This window comes from Aquila chrysaetos, chromosome 16 (assembly GCF_900496995.4).
Source record: "Aquila chrysaetos chrysaetos chromosome 16, bAquChr1.4, whole genome shotgun sequence".
Classification (NCBI taxonomy): Eukaryota; Metazoa; Chordata; class Aves; order Accipitriformes; family Accipitridae; genus Aquila; species Aquila chrysaetos.
The window spans coordinates 4538507-4560170 of record NC_044019.1 but is presented as its reverse complement, the minus strand read 5'-3'; the positions used below and the strand labels follow the sequence as shown (position 1 = coordinate 4560170).

Genomic DNA, 21664 nt, shown 5'->3' with positions numbered 1-21664 from the left:
TGAAGCAGAAAACCAGTGACGGCAGCATCAGCTTAACAGGCTGGTAACACCTAGAGTGGCTCATGAAAAAGACCTGGGCTCAAAATCAGCAGCTTTCCCCGCCCATTTTCCAGTCCATTCCACCCCGCTGAGAAACTTCAACCATGCGAAGGCACATGAGAGTCATGGCAAATGGAGAATCACCCAGGAAAAATATTTTGTCTTGATCGCAAGGCTGCCAAGAGGCTTTATCAACTGAGCATTAATGTTTTAAAGAAGCAACCCTAATCAAAGTGGAGAGGCTGCACTGACCTTTGCCATTTCTAGTACACTCCACATCCTCTGGAGCTACCAAGAGCTCAGGCTGTCACAAGACAACCAAGACTGGGTTGGGTCTTGGAGGTCCCAACATCCAACACCATTAACACACCACATTCGCACTGCCTCCAGGGATGAGCGCTTTGACCTCCCACCTCCTAGACTAAACCTCTGCCATATTTTCAAGTTCAAAGGGCACTATAAGAGTTATGCTGCCTGCAGCATCAAGACACCAGTGCCTTGGTCAAGACAAACCCAGTTTTCCGCATACTCACCAGTGTTAAGCTACATTAGGTGTGATGGTGCCCGCAAATAAAGCACAGGTACTCGCAAACAAACGTGAAACGCACAGGAGGGATTGCTCCAAAATGGCACGAAGCCTCGCAGACCCACCAACACCAGCCAGGCAGACTGGAAGACTGAAGCAAGCAGACAGGTACTCCCTCGTGACTTCATCCAACCATGGCAACGCCATGACGTCGCTGAGAAAACAGAACTAACAGGGAGGGGGGAACACAAAGACATCCAGGAGGCAACACAAGATGCTACAGCAAACCCTACTTTCAGCTGGTCACTCTCATGCCTCAGGTTTGCACTTCAGACACTTCCATGCCTGTCTGTATCTCCTGAAACTCCATCGTAAGTGACTCCCAATTCCTCCGTAACCACTCTAGATCAAGCTGAGAAACGAGCACAAACTAACAACCATCCTCATTCGTGAGCAAACACAGTTCATCTTCCAGTGAGGAACACTTTCATCTGGTCTATTTAAGGTGCAACTGGCTGTGCTAAGGTCAATATCCCAGCCTGAACTCGCTGCCTTTTAATAGCCTTCTGAAGGGCCAGTGCACTGGGTCATACTTCATTGCCTCTCTTCCTATGGTGGTCTGCTTTTAAAGAGAGATGGAAGAGGCCGAGGGGAAATTAAAGTTAAGACAAAAAGAAAAATCCTCCTGTAGTAGATGAAGATGCCCCCAAAAGACAAAACACCTAGAAAACCCTGCAGTAAACACTACGCTGATGTGTATCAAGTGTCTCACAAGGACAGTTTAAACGACAAGCCTGTGTTACTGAGAACATCATCATAGAAATGTGCACTTCCTTTTTTTCTTTTCCCCTCCCTTTTTTAAACTTGAGAAATCCACCAACTTCCTTCAGTCCCTCAGCATAAGCAGGCCAACACTCCAAGGCTGCACTGGTACTGCTCAGCACCCATCAGTTACTCTCCTGCCTACCCTCCAGGGCAGTACCCATCATTTTGAGAAACAAGCACTCCAGTAATGAAGCAGGCTGGGTTGCTCTGCCTCACACCCATAAGCTTGGGGTACCAAAACCTGACTGTTGGAATATAGTACAGGATTGGTTTCAGGGTGACAAACATTCACGTTTTGGAAACGTGCAGGACCAGTCTATTTTTATGTAAGCTACAGAAAAGTAACACACCCCCCCTTCCCTTGCCCCCACAAATCCTAGAATCTACCTTAGATTTGAATACACAACCGAGAGGTGATGTATTATCATCTCATTATCAATGGCCAATGCAGATTAAATTACTGTTTGCCAAAGTGTTCAAATAACTGACCTCTGCTCAACAGTTTCAGTTCTGCAACTAGAGAGAGCCTGTTTTTTCTTCTGACTTTTTTCCAGTAGGTCAGAGTTTTGACGGAAGACACTTTCTATTCCTCTAACCTTCTGCTAACACACAGACCTCAGAATAAGCTAATGATATCAACGCTACACACAAAAGGAAAACAGGACATTTTCTAAATTACTTCAGTCACCTGCTTTGCACTATTTGGAGCTCCTGTAAACTTAAAATCAGCCCTGTTACATGTTGCTCCTTTCCTTGATCATACACTTATTAAACCAGTTCCTTCGGGGAGATTTTCTGTAAATCCAGGATACTAAGTTTTACCAGTGGAAAAAAGATGAATAAGTTTTCTCCAAGCAGCTATACTGTGAACTATATCTCCCTGGCTAAACACAATTCAGTAATTACCCTATTAACATTTCTCAGCAAGAGGCCAGTCCACACATCTCGGAGGACTTTCCTAAGCACCACTCTTACTAATACTCTTAAAATTGATTAAAACTGACCAGAGTTTTGCTTACAGGATGTATCATTATGGAGCATTTTATTCCTGAAAGAAGTCAATCAGAAGAAGGTGATCCAGTGGGGAAGTGAAATGAGCACCTCACCTCAAACCCTCACTGGAAATAACCCGACAGGGGTGCAAGCGTTGGTGCCCAAGTACAAGCAGGGTTCTGGGGTTTTTCTTTTTTTTTTTTTTAAAAGGTGGAGGGCTGGAAGGTGCCAAGCCTGCCTGCATTTTAAACAAAGTGCATTTCTTGATCTCATCTTTCCTTCCCAGCCTGACTTTAAGCCCCCCTTAACAAATTCAACAAATCCAGCTTATCAAGGCTCTGGATTTCAGTTCCTTTCTTCAGTCAGTTGTTCTCTCTGACACATGGCCACACTGCTTATCACACCACAATATTTAGGTATCTCTCAGGACCCTCGATATAATATTTCAACCACTATCATATCTAAAGACGACTCACAACTGGTTTTCTGCAATCTTCAGGATATACTCAAAGGCAGATGCATGCTCACATTAACAGGACATTTTTCTGGACTTGTGAAAAGCTGTAGTACAAAAGTAAGATTTATGCTGGGAACAGTGAGGTGGACTAACCTGGGAGAGGGGGAAACTCTGCTTTGTGTTTATGCAAAGTTAGCACCAGGCTGAACCTCGCCCACAGCCGGGCTCACACAGTACCCTCGTCCTCCTGAGACACACAAGCAACACAATGGCAGGTTCCTCATGGACCCCTCTCCTGTCTGCAAGCTCAGCACACATCCTTGTGGCAAGAGCACAAGGGATCCCCTACCACCTGAAAATTTGGCAACAACCAGAAGATTCATTTCCCTCTCTCTCCATCTCTCTTTTGCCAGCACGACACCAACGATGTGGCTAAACATCCACGTTGTTTCAAAATACCGTAATGTAATGCCTTTGCAGGGGCTCTGAACGGCAGGGAAGAGAACAGCCCAAGCCTAGGCTGAGTCTGCCCGTGGCATGGCTCACACTGCAGCAGGCTGGACAACACACGTTGTCCCTATCTGACAACCCAGCCCAGACCGGATGACTTGGCTGGGCAATCAGTTCCTTCTTTATCAAACAGACCCTGATGTGGAAGCAGAAGCTGACAACTATTTACATGAATATTTTAACATGGCATGAGATTCTGACAAACACTATTTACTGAATTAAATGCAGTCAAAATTAACAAAGGATTATGATTCTTTTGCAATAGCTGGAGACCAGTGAAATTTTCAGACTTTTCACAGGTAGTCAGAGTCAGATTATGCAGTTTGCTATTTAGACTGACAGTGTGATCTCTAACACCTCCAATAATTTCAACTTACACTTAAGGATGAAAATATAATTTCCTTCTACCTGAATATTAGATAAATAGCTATCCCCTCACTCTGAGACTTCAACTCACTTTAGAAGCACACTATTCAACCAACTCACCCCAAGATTTCCAAAGTGCCACTGTTGACTCCTCCCAAAATCTAAGCAACACCAAGATGTAAAGAAAACTGCATCTCAGCTCCATGGGAGATGATCCCAAGGAACATATGATAGTTGTAAAGAGCTGGTATTCCTTTTAAGATGGAAAGAAACTTCCTTCCTGAATATTAAATCAGGCTTAAGTTTAGCCAACCTCCTACATCTGCTTTAATGAACTGGAGGCAAGTCAACAAAAAGACAGTTAAATGTCTCATTACAGCATTTTCGTTCCAGGCCTACTTACACACTAGAAGGAGCAAGCAAGCTGATGTTGTACCACAGAAATGGGACTGGGCCAAGAGCAAGCCATAAAAAAAGCAAGAGGAGGAAGGGCTAGGATGGATGAGCAAAATTATACCAAGTGTCACCACCACTTAAGTGATCTCATTTTGATCAGCTGTTCCAGATCACTAGCAAGATGCAAAATATTTGCACTAAGCACCATTGAAAACCTGAAAGGGCTGCAGAAGCCCTGTAAATACATTCAGACAACTGCGACCTGTGGCAAACTTCAGTCTTCCAGTTAATTCTCCATAACCCCCGTTTCCTTTAAAACAAGCAATACTGATCTCATGGACGGATGTCTTTTGCTACTGAACACAGTGGATGTTTTCCAAAACTTTAGGCCTGAAGGAAGACCCACTTCCTTCTAGTGAGCAAGAGGCTCACTAGAGTTTACTTTCCAGAACAAAGTTAGTTTTATCAATTCTTTAAAAGCCCTTTCTGCACAGAAATCCAATGGGTCCTGGTACACACTCAAGAGTTGATAAGGCACCTCCAGCATAGCCTCCTGGCTTTCTAAAAACAATTTCTTGCTAACTCTTCATCCATAAAATGCAGCACTGCAGGTTTCTACCCACTTGTGTCTGTCTGAAAGCTCAATCTGTATTTGAATATCTCATCACTTTGCAAATTTGTCTCATTTTACACCAGAATAAATGGTGGCTGAACAGACTCAACTGGACAGACAAATTCCCATGACCTCTTAACCATGCCAGGTCGGTAAGGGCACACCCAAGACACATCTCCAGATCAGGTCAGGGCTCTAAAACACGACAGGTCTCCAGCAGTCCCAATTCTCCTACTGTACACAACACTAAGATGGAGGAGGACGCAGACACGCTCATTGTAAGAAAGAGGTACAGCTGTCGGACGCTACCTCATCTCAGCATGCAGAGCTCCATCTTGTCCAGAGCAGCTGCCTGCTTTAATAAGAGCTGCATGTCAGGGCCTGTAGTTTCTACAAGCCACGTTTCAGAATTACACAGGCTCTCCCTTGCTTCTGCAGAATAATTGAATTTATTTAAAAGCATGTATAATGCAACATAAAGGAAGATCAAAATAATCCATGACATCTTGAGTTTTGGAATGAATCTGTGGAAAAGACAGGCAGTCTCAGTTTAACTTAGCACAAAACTCTGTGCTTCATCACCCTCGCCTCCTAGACCTTGAATTCAAACTTACAGTTCAGTGGTGGACATCACCTCTGCTTGGTGATGGGGTAATACGGATCAGCCAGCTGTAATTGCCCAAAGGCACACCCTTATCCCAGCCAGCAGAGGTGGGGTAATGATCTGCTCATTACTTCAAGAGTATCTCAAACATACCTCAGTTACAGGGTAGCAGCTGACATTCACAGCACATTTTGTATTGCACCAGGGTTAGCCCTAGTGTCACCTCATCAGGAAGCAACTTAGTACACCTTAAACGCCGTCCATCCCTCCTGACCCCGCCGCAGTATTTTATAGGAGGGATCCAACACGAAACAAGGTAACAAAGCTTTGTTTTGCTAATAGGAAGAAGAAAAGTTATTTTCCTTCTCATTACAGCAGCTGACAAATTCGGGTGCTATTTTTGTGGATTTTATTGAGCCTTCTCTTATTTTAGCCTTAAAATTCAGCCTTCAAGACTCCACTTCAGTTCCATGGAACCAAAAATATTTAAAATTGCAGCAATGACAAGTTACCATCTGCATTTACCAAGGATGCATTCGGTAACTTTATAGCAAGCAACAACCAATCTCCAGTATTTATACCCAAACGATCTATTTGCATCCAGAAAGCAGAGCTGCTGTCATGCCTGCGTTGGTAAGAGAGGAGGTTGGGGGAGATGAAAAGACTACGTAGGCAAGAAACTCAGAGCTGCAGCCAAGCCAGCTCCCAGACAGCAGAGAAGACACAGTACTAGAGCCTTCACCAAGCCAACGCTGTCGTGACTCAGGTTCGTTACAGTTGGCAAGCCCAACACGAATCCCAGCCCCGCAGTGACACAAGGTCATTGTCATTTAAAAATAATAGTAATTTTTTTTTTTTAAAAGCCCACCAGCCCTTGGTTATAGTGACTTTTGAAGCCTGGGTCCACTGCCCCATGCTTGCTTCTGTCACTGGGCTTTTATTTCATCTACATCCAGAAAAATCCAGCTTTCTTTTAAAGCAAAATGAACAACGTGGGGAGTTGCTTAGCAAGTTAAAAGGAGTGTGTGCTGGCAGCTGGTGAGAAGATACAAAAATTCGTAACTGTGCCAATGCCATGGGGGGAGGAGGAACAGCCAACGCTGCAAAGTCTTCACTGGTTTCAGGAACAGGTATAACAAGAAACTGTAAGACAACTCATATGAGAAAAGGAAGATGAGACATGACTGTACCTTGACAGCAGTGACAACTCTGAACAGTTTATTGCCATTTACAGAGTGATCAGATTTAAAGCTAACCTTAATACATGTTCACCATTCAGTACAAGTATCACTGTTGCCTTGACACAGTGCACTTTCAACACGCTGCATTCATCATTAAGGACAGTAAATCTGCACTCTGAAGCTCAGCAGCAAATTATACCACGATCTCCTGATACAATATGCCTAAGGAGTTATTCGCCTGAGCATGCGGACAACAGATTTAGTTAGCACCTTGCTCTGGAGAAGAAGGGAGGCAAGGGTTAAAGGCCAAAACACAGTTGAAAGCCGAGAAGCACTCACTTGCTCTGGGATATTTCATAGAACACTAATCACTTCATCTGATTTTAATTCCTGACACCAAATCAGCATATAGCTTTTCAAAGGAAATCTTGTCCTAGATTGCAGGGTAATCAATTACAATTAACGTGGAAACAAGCTTTTGCAATGCTGTCATGCCTTGTGAACCGAACAGGAAGGCCAAAGAAGGCACTTTAGAAGTATCTTTAATGTACAGGCAGGCAGGACAATTTGGGATAGGTCTGTCAATTTCTTCTGCGCATCCAAGAGTAGACAGTAGATAGCCAGGCACTTTGCTTCTCCTCCAGAGCAGGAGCTGAATAAGAGTGCTTTTGTATGCCATTTCTGTTATGAACCCTCATCCTGGATTAGCACAGTCATCACCTGAAAGTCCCTTCCGCACAAACGTGCCCTATTCCAGGGGAGCCACGTTCTGCCCACAGACAGCTAGAAATGACATTTCCAGCCTGGTAACTTTTTGTAAAACCAAAGAAAACTGTTCCAGGTGCAACCCCATGTCCAGAGAGAAAGTATAATCTAGTAGTTATAGCATTAACCTTGATTTTGAGAGATACGGCTTTGAGCACCTACTCTGAAGATTTCCCATGCACCCAGCTGCAGGGTGCGGAGGCAATGAAAGCCTTCTGAGACGTGGAGAACTGCTCATACTAGCCTCGCTGGTCTATCACAATAAACTGAAAGACTAGGAGATACTCTGATACTTAAATGCTTCCTATCACAACACTGTCCAATTATCCACACACAATTTAAAAAAAAAAAAAAAAAAAAAAAGTTCAAATCTGTTACATGCAGCAGCTGCCCTGAATCTTTTCCAGGGGATCCAAAGCACTACAATTACCACAAGCCCCCCACGCAACAGTAAGCAAATGAGTTTGGGGTTTTTTTTTATTAAAAAAATAAACCCCCCACCCACACAGCTACCCCAGCCTGAAGGGCAGGACTCCAGTACTCCTTAGACTACTGACACAACACGTGCAGCCACAGCACAACAAAAAGGCAGTTTCTGAGAACACGTGATCATGCTCAGCAAACTGGCCTTGAATGGGAAGCCTTTTCCTTGATTAGCCATGCCAGCTCCAAAGTCAGATATACTTAAAGAAATAACAAATTTATCAAGTTTTAACTAATTCCAGCACTTCTACCGTTTCAATGTATCTTCTGCACAAAGGTAAGAACTTTTCCTCAAACCATTTCACAAGGAGTATGTCTGAGGGAAGACCACCTCTAGTCTGGCACTGGTTTAATTATTTACATACAGTTAATGAATACCAGATTCTCCTCCTAAGCTTGTACAGGGTGCATAGTCCTAGTCATTTGGACTTTAAATCCATCCTCAGACTGTTATGAAGTACAAAACTCTAAACAAGCCTACAGGAAGGATCCCATACAGAGAAGTACAGAGTGAGCCCGGTCAGCTCCAGGATCCTGGAAGAAGTTCAGGTGACAAAGCAGGACAGTCCAATCCCTTCAACGCAATCCCCAGCGAGCACAGTAATCTGGAAGTAAAGGGAGACATTTTGCAATTTAACTAGCAAGTTTATCTCCAGGAAATAGGGGACAGGCAGAAAGCCACGCATTTAAAAACAGGTTACCATACACTTTTGCCTGTTCTCCATACCTAGAGAGACTAGGACAAGAGATACTCAGTTAAGATGATCTGAGTTGGAATATTTTTCCTAATGTCCAATGCTAAGGGTAGCAAAGCACTGAAACAGACTGAGGCAGCTCCATTGCATTCATCGCTGTCTGCCCTGTTCTCAGGTATAGCTGATCCTGCCCTGAAGCAGGACAGCAGGCTACATGACCTTTCAAATTCAGATCCAGACCTCTGTTCAACAAGAAAAATATAGTCACCTACAAAAACAATGCAGACAACAAACCAACAGCAAGATTTTACAGGCAGCACAGACTACAATGCACATTCTCCTCACCAAAAAGACCAAAATCAGTGCCACAAACCCAGAACAGAATGGCTATTTTCAGAGCAGGTACCCCTCCCTCTTCTGTGCCTCACACTTCTCAGACCATATTCACACTGCTGAAACTACTGCTCTGGACACTAATAGTGTTAAGAAAGTACAAACCCACTGTCGAAAATTTGAGTTGGCTGTATTATGCACCGGTCTGAGCGTATCCTAAATTTCAGCCCTGGCCGGGGCAGAGCAGGTCTCCCACCACAGCGTCTGGAGGTGTAGCTGCAGCTGTAACTGTGGCCTGAGCGCAGGTTTTAAAACATTCCTGTTCAGTTATTCACAGGCAGGGTGCCAGAACAGTGCTGACATCAGAAGGGAAATGGTAATTTTCAGGGTTTCTCTTAGTCAAACCTGAATGAAATTTCACAAGTGAGTGGAAAGGGGGGAAAGTACTTGTTTAACCCAGTAATTGTCCCCAGGGGGAAATTCCAGAGTCCTCCGAAATTCAAGAATTTCTCTTTGAGAAGAGTTGCAGAATCTCTCAGGATGGAAACTCACAGCTACCTTAGGCCACGGTCAGACATCAGTGACCATCAAAACGCCCTCTCCTCCCGGCCACATCCAGGATGTCACCATCACATCCCACCAAAAAGGCAGATGCGTTCTTCAGTGCCCTCTGGTTCACCACACAGTCAAATGCACCCACAAAACACAGGGCAAGCCCACAGCAGGAACGAGCAGCAGGGGTCTGCTCCACACAGAGGGGATACTGGCTGTGTCAGGGTCCCCCACAGCTTCTCTAAAAACTACTCTCCATGTCTAACTTGCAGCTTCTTGGGACAGTTCGGGCATAATATTAATTATCCAGGAGCAAAAGGAAATTACTTAAGTTTAAAAAAAGAAAAAGGGGGGAAAAAATAAAAGAAAAAGTTAGCAGCAATTTAATTTGTCTTTGAAAGGGTTTCAATTACTATAGCTAACTTAAGGAAATAATGACATGCTGGTTATTGCATGAAATGCCAATAACTGTAATGGAGCAGTAGCTTTTTCAGAGTTATTTACACAAACTGATTTTTCATGGGAATTTCATAGGAATTAACACATACACTCTCTATCTTCACTCTCTCACCCTCCCATAAAGAAATTTCTTTACCATGAGTATTTACAGAATGAACCGATCCCCTTCTTTATTTGCTCCTACCCACTTCTGTCCTTTTTTTCTCTCCCCAAAATCATGAACATTAGAAATTAGGTTCTGCTACAGTTATCATTTTACTCTGAACATATATAGCAAAAAAATTATTTGCTGAGAAATTCTGAAGTAGCTCTTACTAAGTTTACCTATCATTATGTAGCATCCTTTACATTTCACTACAGAAAGCTCATGCCCACATTGTGTAAATACTTACTGAGCTGTCACTTAAAACTCAGAAATACTCCAGAAAGAACACCGTGGCAAACCTGGAAATGCTCTTCTCAATGTAGTCCAAAAAAACTCAAAAATGCTCAAGTTGCATGACTGAACTGCTGAGCTATAACACTGGGAGTGCAGGTGCACAGAAGAAGAGTAAGAAATGGGAACCCCTCCCTCATCCATATGTTAATACATAATATCATCTGATTAAGACACTACAGGAACTGGTAAAATATGTACATGAGCTCAGACCTGAGAGAAGCAGCTCCTCCTGTTCCAGCCCTGCTTCTTTCATTCTACAAGCCTCCGAGGGCAGGCTTGGGTGCTGCTTCTTTAAGCGCAGAACTCCATTAAAAGGGTCTTAACAATATATTCAGCTAAAACTATATACTAGGGAGGAAAGATAGTCTCACACTTAACAGCACAGGATGAGACTCAGAAGACCTATATTCCACTCTCTGCCCTGTCCCAGCCCTAGTGCCTCACCTTGGCAAGTTCCCACATCAGCATCTCAGCCGCTTCCTCTGAAAAAGTCATCGTAAGAACTTAAGACCTTGCATTCCTCCTCTACGTACCAGCGTGAAACAAAAGACTGCCTGAAACCTAGTTTCTACAGAATTTCAGCCTTAAGAATGATGAGCGTACACTCAGTACAGCAGAGATGACATTGAATTTATGATTGGAATTTTACTAGAATCAATTTAGAAACACAGCATGGTCTTCCTGAGCCCACAGAAAGTACACACGGTCTCTCTTCAGGTGACCAACTTCTCTGCTTTTCCAGCCACTAAAACAAAAAACAAAAAGGCATCAACTCCTCTCATGTCATCCAGGAACAGGCGGACAGCAGGGACCCAGACAGAATGCATGTCAGTTTTGGTTCAGCGTGCCAAAGAAAACTGCTTTTTTCCTCCAATCCCACCTGTCATTCACTTCTAACTGGAGATTTATGGCTTTGGCTAACAGACTTCCAGTATAGTTTTACCACTGCACATGCATAACCTCCGGATAAATTAAAGGTTGAACTTCTTGAAATCAGCACATGACAGAAAAACTTTTGCAGGACTTCTCAAAAACATTTTTTTCCCAGGAAAAATGTTTCCTTTATTTTCTTCCACCAGAACAAAAGGGGAGGTATTATTTGGCATTCTTACTGATGGTTTAAGGACCCTTCCAGAAGAAAAAGCAAGCAGCTGTAACAGCAATGCTAAATACTGACAAGCTTATCTTTTTCATTTCCCCCTCCCACCCCCCCCCCCGCAATTACGCTTGCTTGCCTTCGGTTTCTGCTGTGCTACTGCTGCTACTTGAGAGTTTCAAACATTCTTGGCAGGAATCGGGCAATGGCATGCTGATGAGCTTTTCCCCAGAGCAATCCATCACACAGGAGTTGCAATTCAAAAAAGAAATCAAACTGACTAGACAAAGAATTTCAAATACACAGAGTAAAAACGGGAAAGGGCATCTTTCTCCTCTAATATTTTAATTACTGAGATCACAGATTCAGATTCATAGGGTAAAAACTGGATTTCCAAGTTGGTGGTGTTCCTTTGAAAAGAGTAGGAAGAAAAATGGTGGAAAAGTCGCATATGAGGTAACAGATAAACAGCTGCACTATTTAGCCTAATTTTAGACATTGGTTTCTCTCTGAAGGAAAGCTGCTGGTTTTTTTAAAACAGTCTTCACCCAAGACCCTTAATAGGGTCTCGTATAATACTTCTGTAACATAGTATTCATTGACCAGCATTCTCAAATAAGACTACAGAAAAAAACCAAAGTATTATGAACATACCAAGCTTACAAGAACAGTAAGACACAGGTATACGACAAAATATTCGACTCTCATGCTTCCCCCAGACCCAGTTTCTACTGTTATTTAAGAACAGGGAAGAGGTTCTGCCTGTTCGTTGAGCAGTCACTTCAGGAAACATAAGTTGTAGCAGGTAAAAGTAATTAAACTGGACAGTTTTAGCAAACCGAGTAAGTATTCTAGCTAAAAAAAAAAAGGCCCGAAAGTCAAACATACAACCTTCCAGAAATCACATTTCTGTCTTGCAACCAACAAACATGATTACAAGAGACACCATATGGAGAAACCCTCCCCTAGCCCAGATAATAAATAAGGATTGACAGAGCTTTTCATTTATACTTCGTAAAAGACAGGTAGGTAAGCCTTGCTAACCTCATTTCACCAAGAAAAAAAAATACTACAGAACAATCATGTGGTTTGTCCTGGGTTTCCCAGTAAACTGGTGGTGATAAGGGCAGGGAAAAAAAGCTCCAACTGAGAGTCAGAACTGAGGTTTACTGTCCTGTACCCTACACATATCCTGCCTAGAAACACTGGTCACCTCAAAACCAAACATAAAGGAAATGGCATTTCAGAAAACAAAGAGATTTTAAGAGATTTTAAGAGAATGAGGCAACCCCTAGTTTACTGCAAACTATTCTAAAAGGTAAGCCAGCAAAACCTTCAGTGTCCACACCAGAAATAACTAGATATTAACAACAAAATTAAACTAGCACAATTTTCCTACTTTTTCTAAAACAGACAAGGCCTAAAATCGCTCATTCGGAGGCAAACCCTACCCCAGAAAAAGAAGATGTACCACTCTCCTTTTTATTGGAAAGATCTAGTGTGTGCTACACCTTGCGAGCAATTCAAGGGCTCCTAACATTACAATGCTAAGCAAGGAAAAACCCTGCGACACAAGCCAACAGGAGCCAGGTCTCAATTTCCGATTCCAAGATATCGCAGCTCATTGGCAGCACAGAGCCATTTGGTGCCAATTTAGTTTAAAAAACATATTTCCAACAACATTTTTCATGCCTCACTTGCTACTAAAGTTGAGATCTAAGTCAACAAAAAATAGCTATTGTATGGCAACAGGCCCAAAAGCATTTTTTTATTAACATACGATTTTTAAACTGCCTTCACTGAACTTACAATAAAGGCCTAGAGATGTCAGTGCACCTATGGGGAGGTTATCCAAGATGTCAATGTTTAATGCGATCCAAAGACATCTCCCATTACAGGAGATGTTGTTTGTTGTAGCGAAAGCATGTATCACAAGAAATGCCCATCTATTAAAAGGAGGGAAGTCCTTTCTCTTAAGCAGTTTCCTTTAAGTCCCAAGACACTGGGAAAGCCAGCGTATTATTAAGAACTGCTACACACTCTGAGGGAAGGGGGGTGGAAACAAATACATGTTAGAGCTGGAAAAATTGAAAACTAAGATCGCTGGCCTGGTTTCCTACAAGTCATTCCCACAGAAAACCACAGATTTCTCATCCCACACACTGTAAAACAGCCATTCTGATCTCTTGATTCTACTCCACATTTCCCAGCTATAGAGATCATCAGAAAAAAAACGCAAAGTCCTCTATCACAGTCCCGACAAACGTGGAGCACGCCTGCCTTCACAAGGGCTCCCGCTCAGCACCACCCTCCTGGGACCGGCCAGCGAGCAAAGCTGTCTGTGAGGGCTACAGACCGGAGTCTGCCTCTGTGCAAGTGACTATACTCTCATTTTATTACAGGAAATATTCCACCCAAACAACTTTCACGCCAGAAATTACTTTGCCTTTCTTGATGAGCAATGTGATGAAACTATCCCTATGGCATCATCCATAAATCCTAAAAAGTATCAAGAATTAAAGGTATTTCTCTTTTCCACATCGTCCCGCTTCCCATCCCCAAAACGTCAGGTTTACTATCCCAAGGATTCCCGAGCAGAAGAACCCCACACTCTTCCCACATCATCTTCTCCGAGCCTGCACCAAGAAGCGCTTCCCTTTCTGGTGTCTGGTCAGATGAATTACATTCTCCTCTCGCTCTCCCAGAGTTTCTCAGAAGTTAGGTGGCAACTACCCACTCTGTTCATCACTGTACAAGACACAGAAAAGACACAAAGTTTTAAATTCTCCCATTCTAGGAAATTTAACAGAATACACAGTGAAAGGAGGCTGCAATTTAGGGCCGGAGGATTATTATTAATCAACCATTTCTTGTGGGCAGCACCGATGACATGTGGAAGCTTTTTTCCTCATGCTAGATATGTCTGTTCTTTTCTTTTTCCAGCAGAAAAAAAAAGAGGAATTGTCAGTTTGAGTCCAGTAATCCTTGGCACAAAAAGGATTTGGGGGGGGTCATTTGGCTTTCAGGATGGGGGGGGGGGGCTGTTGGTTTACTTTTTATATATGCTATTTGTACTACCTAAAGTTCAACTAATTTTCAGAACAACTATTCATTAATAATTCCAGCGGATGGGACTAGTTACTCAGGTATTATTAATACGCTGTATCCCAGCAGCTCGTGGAATCAAGTTAAATTCATTTTCCAAGATGAAATAAGCCGCTTTTACAAATTCATATCAGAATACTGACAGAAGTACGCTTTTGTCAGGTATGTGCTGTAGTAAAATACCTGCTTGAAAAGTTCAATCTGACACCATATTTTAGCACACATTTTATCTAAATTGAAATTTGTCAGGATACAAAAAGTACCTTCAAGTAAACACACTCACATCCATGACATTTGTCCGAACGTATCGCAGCTACACATGAACATATTCCTGGGGAGCTGAAATCTTCACTGAGGATAATCGAATACTCGCTACCAGTCACCATAGGACAGTTTGATGACCACAGCAGAGATAAGATCCACTCTCTTAGAGAGCACTACTTCAATCTGACAGAAAAGACAATTAAGTAATTCAAGACACTGAAGGAGACATTGCCTTCGGTAATCAAGGAACAAAAATTAAGCAGTTTTCAGATCGACACAAGAGAAGTACTGAGCAAGAAGGGAAACTCTGGAGGCTGCATGTCGCACTACGCGGTATCAAATGTCTCCGACCCAGGGCCTGAAGTTAGAGCAAAGTACGCAGAATGAAAAGGGAAGTCTGTCAGTTCTGCACAAGGCCACGACAGGCCCTGGAGATGCGTGTCTAAACACAGAAAGTAAGCTGGTTTTCATCAAAGTTTCCCGATATTAGATACCAGCACCTCTTTTCCTAGTATCTAAAATGTCTGATGCGTACGCTGTACTGCTTTCTCCCCTGCATGTTTTCTGGCCATCCATATTTCCAGCAAACAGGTAATTCTACACATACAACGATAAACATAATTCTCAGGCTCGTTTTTCCTATTTTTGCTCCTCCGAAAAGCCAAGAGTTGTGACACCGTTGAAGCTGACCACAATCAGCTTCTGAACGTCTGTAGCAAGTCCCTTTATTTACGGGGGGGAAGGAGACACATCAGTGCTTACTGAAAATAAAAGTCAGAATGTGCCCTGAGACACACAGCTAGAGGCTCAGGCCTGTCCTATATTAAAGCTCTATTGAACGTAAATTGATAATTCACCATTTTCGGTGCTTCAGCCACAAGTTTGGTTTTGATTGTTTCATTGTTTGTTTGTTGTTTTTTTTTCTTCTTAAGGCTGTAACATACGCCAGAAACCCCCACATTCCCCATCCAATAAAGAATCCAAACAGCCCCAGTTTTGAAAAGGGCCAAAATTAGCCAGGAACAAACGCATCCTCAGAGCCATCAAAGAAATCATTTATACCAAAGGGAAAGTCACATAACCAAAATAAACAGCAAGCCCATTGTACAGAGCAGCCCTGCCACTGTTCCGACAACACAGACTCTATTCCAGGCTGCATAAAACATCACAAGCAAAATAAACCCAAGGTACAAACAAAATGCCATCGCCTCCTCTTTTGTTTCAGGCACAATGCAACAAGGGCAGGCTGTCTGGGGCTCCACTCCCGCCGATGCGGGGCTGCCACCCAACCGCCTCAAGGTCACGGCCGGTTCCGGCGAGGGGGGACGAGGAGGCAGCGAGCAAAGCGGCAGGGCTGCCGTGGGTCCGGGGCTGGCAGAAAAGCCGAGTGTAAAAGTTTATGAGCTCATCAGGATTGTTGTACCATTACATCAGAGGCAATTATAAATGGCCAAGAGCAGGAGATGGGGAGCCAATCAGATCACAGATAGGATGTCAACCTAAGACCAACTGTCTCCTGGCTTTGACAGAAGGATTTTACCTCCATAATTCAAATCCCAAACCAAAGCGATCTTGCACTTACTGCTCCCATCGCCGAGCTGTTTACCAGCGCTCCCAGCCACAGGCCCCGGCCGACGGCCCGACGGGCCGCCCCACGGGGAAGATGGCCCCGTCCGGCCCGGCCGAGCCGCGGCCGCCCGGGCGGACCTCGCCGGTCCCCGCCGAGGGGTGCGGGCCCCCCCGGGGCGGGGGCCGGCGCGGCCGCCGAGGGGAGCCGGGCAGCGGGGCCGGGGCGGCGGCGCGGATGGCGGCGGCGCCGCCGCCGGGGCCACGCGTTGGCCCGGGCGGGCCCGCCCGCAAGCCCTGGGCCCCCCGCGCCCGGCCTCCCCTGCCCCTCGCCGCCCTCCGCCGGGGGCGACCGACCCGCTTCCCCCGCCGGAGCCCCCGGAGCGGGCCGGGGCGGCGGGGAGGACGGCGGCCGCTCCCCGGGAGCCTCGCACAAAAGGCTGGGGAGGGAGGAAGGGAAGGCGGCGAGGCAGCCATTTTAGAGCGAGCGAGCAGGCACAGACAATGGCAGCTCCCCGGCAGCGCCGGCCCGGCGGGGGGAACCCGCGGGAGCGGCGCCGTCCCCCCGCCCCGGGCCCCTCGCCCCCCGCCGCCGCCCCCGGCCCGTCCCGGTCCCGGTCCCGTCCCGGTCCGGTCCCGTCCGTCCGCCCCCCCCCCCCCCACCGGCGCGCCGCCCGCCCCACGCGGCCCCGCCGTTACCTGCTGGCTCCTGCCGAGGGTCTGTCCTCCGCCGCCGCCGCCGCTGCTCCCGGGGCTCATGGGCGCGTGGTGGCTCCTCGGCGGGGCCCCGCCGGACGCCGCGGCCCAGCCCTGGCTGTTGCCCCCGCCGTACTGCGAGACCATCTCCGCTGCGGCCGGGCCCTTGGCGGCGGCTCCCCCGTCCTGCGGCCCGCCGCTATAGTCGCCCCCGGGGTACCCCTGGTAGCCGCGGGCGGAGCTGGGGGAGGTGAGGAGCTGGTTGAGGGTGGGGGTGGCCGTGGGCTGCGGGGTGGCGCCCCCTCCTCCTGCGCCGCCGGCGGCCGAGGGCCCCATGACCCCGAAGCGCTGCTGCTGGAAGGCGGCGGCGGCGGGGGACTTGGCGCCGGCGGCCGCCGGAGCGGAGCTCTGCGCGCTGCCCCGGGGGGAGCTCAGGGCGTAGGCCTGGGGGGGAGGCGGGTAGGAGCCGGCGCTGCGCCCGGCCCCGGCCGCATAGTAGGAGTTGTACTGGTGGTTGGGGAAGCCGTGCTCGGCGCCGCCGTGCGAGTTCTGGGGAGGGGGCGGCCCCGCGGGGGCTCCCGCCGGCCCCGGGTAGGACTGCTCCAGGCCCCCGCTCTGCAGCGCTGCCATGCCAGGGCTTTGTTGTCCGCCATGTTGGTGGAAGGCAGCGGCGGCGGCCGCAGCGGCGGCGGCGGCGGCGGCAGCAGCCTGGGCGCCCCGGCCGTAGGGCTGCCCGAAGCCGTAGGCTGGCGGGGGCAAGGCGGCCGGGTGGGAAGGGGGAGGCTGCTGCGGCGGCTGCTGCTGCTGCGGCGCCCCCACCCCGTCGCTGCTGCCGCCGCCACCGGGCGGCTCCGGGAGGTTATTGTTCAGGGTGGCGGCGGCAGCGGCGGGCCTGGGGCCCGGGTTCCCGTTCGAGCTCTTCAGGTCGGACTCGGCCCCTGCGCCCCCTCCGTTGCTCTCGGCCCCGTCCTGCAGCTCCTTCCCCGTGGGGCCCTCGCTCTCCGCCTGCTTCTCGCCGCCGCGCTCCGCCGCCGCCTCACCCCCCGCCTCCTCCGGGGGACAATCCCGCTGCTGCGCCTCCGCTTTCTTCAGCTCGGATGGAGCCGGGGCGCCCAGGCTGCTGGCGGCGGCGGGGGCGACCTGAGCGGCCATGATCCCCCCCCCCCCCCCCCCCAGCCACCCCCCCCCCGGACCGGTCCCCCCCCCCCCGAGCTGCTCCCTGCCTGGCCGGCCGGCGTGAGGCCTCGCTGCTCTGCTGCTCCCCGCTCAGGCGGCGGCGGGCTCTTCAGGGCAGCGGGGGCTCATTCCCCCCCGGCCTGGTTGGCGAGGCGGGGAGGGCTCCGCTGGGCTGGGCTTCCCGGGGCCTGGCCCCGCTGTACCTCCTCGGTTGCAGCCGGCGGAGAAAGGGGAGGAGGAGGGAGTGGGGGGGAAGGAGGAGGAGGGGGGGGGGGGACCCGGGACGGGGCTCCCGGTGCGGGAGAGGCGGGAGGGAGGGAGGGGGGGGACACGGCGGGCGGGCGGGCGCCGTCCCCGGAGCCGGGCCGAGCGGCGGCGGGGCCGGGCTGGGCGAGCCGCGCGGCAGCTCCCGACTCTGGTCCGCCGAGTGGGGCTCACTCCGACACGAGGCTCAGCACTGCCATTTTACCCAGCGCCGCGGCCGCCTGCCAAACCCGGAGCGGAGCGGAGCGCGGCCCGGACGGGAGCCTCCCCCCCGTCACAAAGGAGGAGCGGGCCGGCCCCGGCCGCTGGCGGCTCGGCGCGGCGGAGGCTGCCGCACGCAAAACCCGCAGCGGATCCGCGGAGCCGAGCCCAGCCCGGCCGCCGAGCCCCGCGCCGCGCCGGGCCGGGCGGGGGCAGCGGCAGCGGCCCGGGGCTGGGAACCCGAGCGAACCGCGGGGGAGCGGGCAGCGCGGGCGGGGGGGGGGCAGCGGCCCGGCGCCGCTCGGGGTGAGGGGGCGGCCTCCCTTACCTCGCCGGGGCACTTCCCAGGGCAGCGAGGCGACGTCCTCCGGCCGGAGTCCCCCCGGGAGAGCGGCGAGGGCGCAGGGCCGCCTTGCCGGCCGCCGGCTGTGGGGTTTCGGCGGGGAGACGGCCCGTGGGTTAACGAAGCGCCTCTTCTTTGTCCCTAGAAATTCCATTTAGAATTAGCCTTTGCAAACTGTTAGCGGTTGTCATTTCCTCTCCGCCGGTTGTGTCCCTCTGGAAAAGGCGCTGGCGGCACGCCAGAACTGTAACGGCACACATGGACAGACGTCCAAGAAAGTCCGGTTCCCGCTCCTGCCAAAGTGAGGGCAGTGGGCGCTGAACCAGGAACTCCCTCGGGGCAGCTGGATGGGGAGAACCAAAACCACCTGAACGTGTCTAGACACAACACGTTGAGCAACGGGACAGGATGCTCTGGCAATCGCAGAGGGTTACGCGGTGCTGAAGCTCCCCAACCATCAAGGGGTGAACTGAGAATTAGGCCGTTGTTCTTCTGCAACCGTTTCAGACCCAGATTCCCGCCTCCTCCATCCCCGCAGCCTCTCCCAGAGCAGGAAGAGGAAGGAGAGAAACGTACCTGGAACTCTGTCCCAGACACGGCCTGTCCTATGCCAGCAGGTTCTGTAGCTGCGTATTTTACTTCAAATGGTATGGGTCTGCAGCAGAGCATGGAAGGTACAAAAAGATGAGTTATTAGATTATAAAAACCAAGCGCTTAGAAATTAGGACACAGTTGCCTAGTAAAAATGGTGGTCATGGTATGGTGTAGATCTGGGTCCCACGCGCTGAATATGGGCAGGTGTCTCCTCTGGAATATGGAAATGTTTGGAAAAGTGAAGTTTAAGTAAATACAACTTTAAGGAGAGGGGAAACATCAGAAAACAATGGGTGGAGAGTCAAAAGACACTTCTGAGGTCTGAGGCTGCCATTTTAGAACATCACCTCAAAACAAAAAACGGGGCAGCAGTAGCCTCGATTACCAGCTGTACAGTGAAAAAAGCACCGGGCTCGGCCCGAGTCTAACAATCGACAGGACACACCACAAGAAATCCTGTTTTAACAACACTGATGTGAGTGGGGAAACTTGAGTCCAGAGCAAGAGGCAAGGCAGTGCGTAGAAGGACTGAATCACTGCCAGCACTGTATGCCTGTTATGGATGAATTGAAGATTTCGGTGTCTCCTGCTGTCAACTCAACCCTCACACTCATTATAAAACTTACAATATAAAATATTTATCATCTAGAATGCAGGTGGCGGAACAAAGGGGTTTATGCCAAAGCTGGAAAGTGGGAGGGGAGGCGGGACAGGGCAATAAAGAGCAAAATTTTAAATGTATTCTAGAGCAATAAAGCGCCCTGCAGGCTCCCAAACAAAGCTCTGCCATTTTACAGTCTTTACAGTTGACTGTGCAACGCAGAGCAGATTCCGTCTCAGCAAATTGGCCAGTCGGTCTTTCTCCACAGCTGTAAATAAACTACTAGAAACCAAAGGGTGATAAATGATGACATTGGTATTGTGATAGTACTCAAAGGCCTTCATGAAGGTTGGAGTCCCAGAGCGGTTCTAGCATCTCACAGGGGAGGCTCTGTGGCTTTACTCATATCTGTGTGGACCACAGAGCAGCAAAACCACTAAGATACTCTTCTTCAGAAGAGTTTGAAAACTGTGGAACACGCTAGAACAAAAAGTTGATTTACACGCTCTCTTCAGAGGAGCCTCTGTTAGTTGATCAAACCCTGGGTTCTAGGAAGACAAAGAAGCAGGGGGAAAAACTCCTTCAACACATCAGGCTAGACTCTCACAAGTGAGGCCCAGTGGCTTTGTTAATGTCTATGGTGGGCTATAGTGCAATACAGCACCAAAACACTCTTCTTCAGATGTTTCATTTATGCTAAACCTAAAAAAACCCCACCAAACTGCAGAGAATTCTGCCATTGAATCCCAGAACCGTCTCGAGCAACCATCTCCTCAACTCCAAAGCTACAGTCTACTTCAGGAAGCAAAGCCCCCCAGTCTAACTGAGCACCACCAAAAGTTCGATGACTATGGTTCAGGAGCTTAGGTTGCAGCTCAGGTGTGTCCAGGTAAAGACCCCGTGCTCACAACCTCTCTCTACATGTGTCGGTCTTTTGGAATCTTCTTCAAAGAGCACTATGGCAGACTATGAAACCTGGTGTTGATTGTAATGTGAAAAGCAGACTGGATTCCCCAGCCACCCACACAATAAGGAGACACTCACTTTACCAAATGTCTGTGAAAGCTGAAGCAGATTTTGAATATGCCTCATCAATGAGGCCCTGGCACTTTATTAAATATTAAGGCATTTGATGAAATTCCAACTATGGGGTTTGGGAAGCAGATGACAGTACAGTTCTTAACAACATTTCCACCTAATAGCTGAAAATTCTCCCACCAGTCATGTCATCCCGTGTTGTAACTACCATCTTCCCAGCTCTGCAGAACCGGACAAGACTTTTCATTGCAACGCATCAACAGTCTTTTCTCAGCCTGAGCGATCCCTGCTAAGTAGCATGCAGCAGTCCTCCTTTCCCCATCTCCCTAAGTGCTGAGCACGCTTTCCTCCACAACAGGCTCAGCCCCTGGCTGCTCAGATAGGCTGGGGAACCAGCTCTGCGCTCTCACATGGCACTGCAGGCCACCACCACTAGGCTGGCTCCTCCTGAGTGGAAGTCTCCTTCATGAAGGTGGCCATGCCA

At 48.5% G+C, this 21664-nt stretch overlaps 1 protein-coding gene and 1 long non-coding RNA gene across 3 annotated transcripts in view; both read right to left on the bottom strand.

Moving 5' to 3' along the window:
• The window catches only part of ARID1A (AT-rich interaction domain 1A), a 61325-nt gene extending 43182 nt beyond the window's left edge, over positions 1–18143 (bottom strand). For both annotated transcript variants that reach the window (XM_030038623.2, XM_041129050.1), the window contains exon 1: positions 16967–18143. In XM_030038623.2, the coding sequence (XP_029894483.1) occupies positions 16967–18115 (1149 nt within the window). In that variant the 5' untranslated portion in view covers positions 18116–18143. The remainder of the gene's footprint in view (positions 1–16966) is intronic.
• On the bottom strand, positions 6517–11416 carry LOC121233847. Its single transcript, XR_005934091.1, has 2 exons — positions 8486–11416; positions 6517–8363 (listed from the first exon to the last, which is right to left on the bottom strand). It is a non-coding gene; the product is annotated as an uncharacterized LOC121233847 (long non-coding RNA).
• Positions 18144–21664: the final 3521 nt, after the last annotated feature.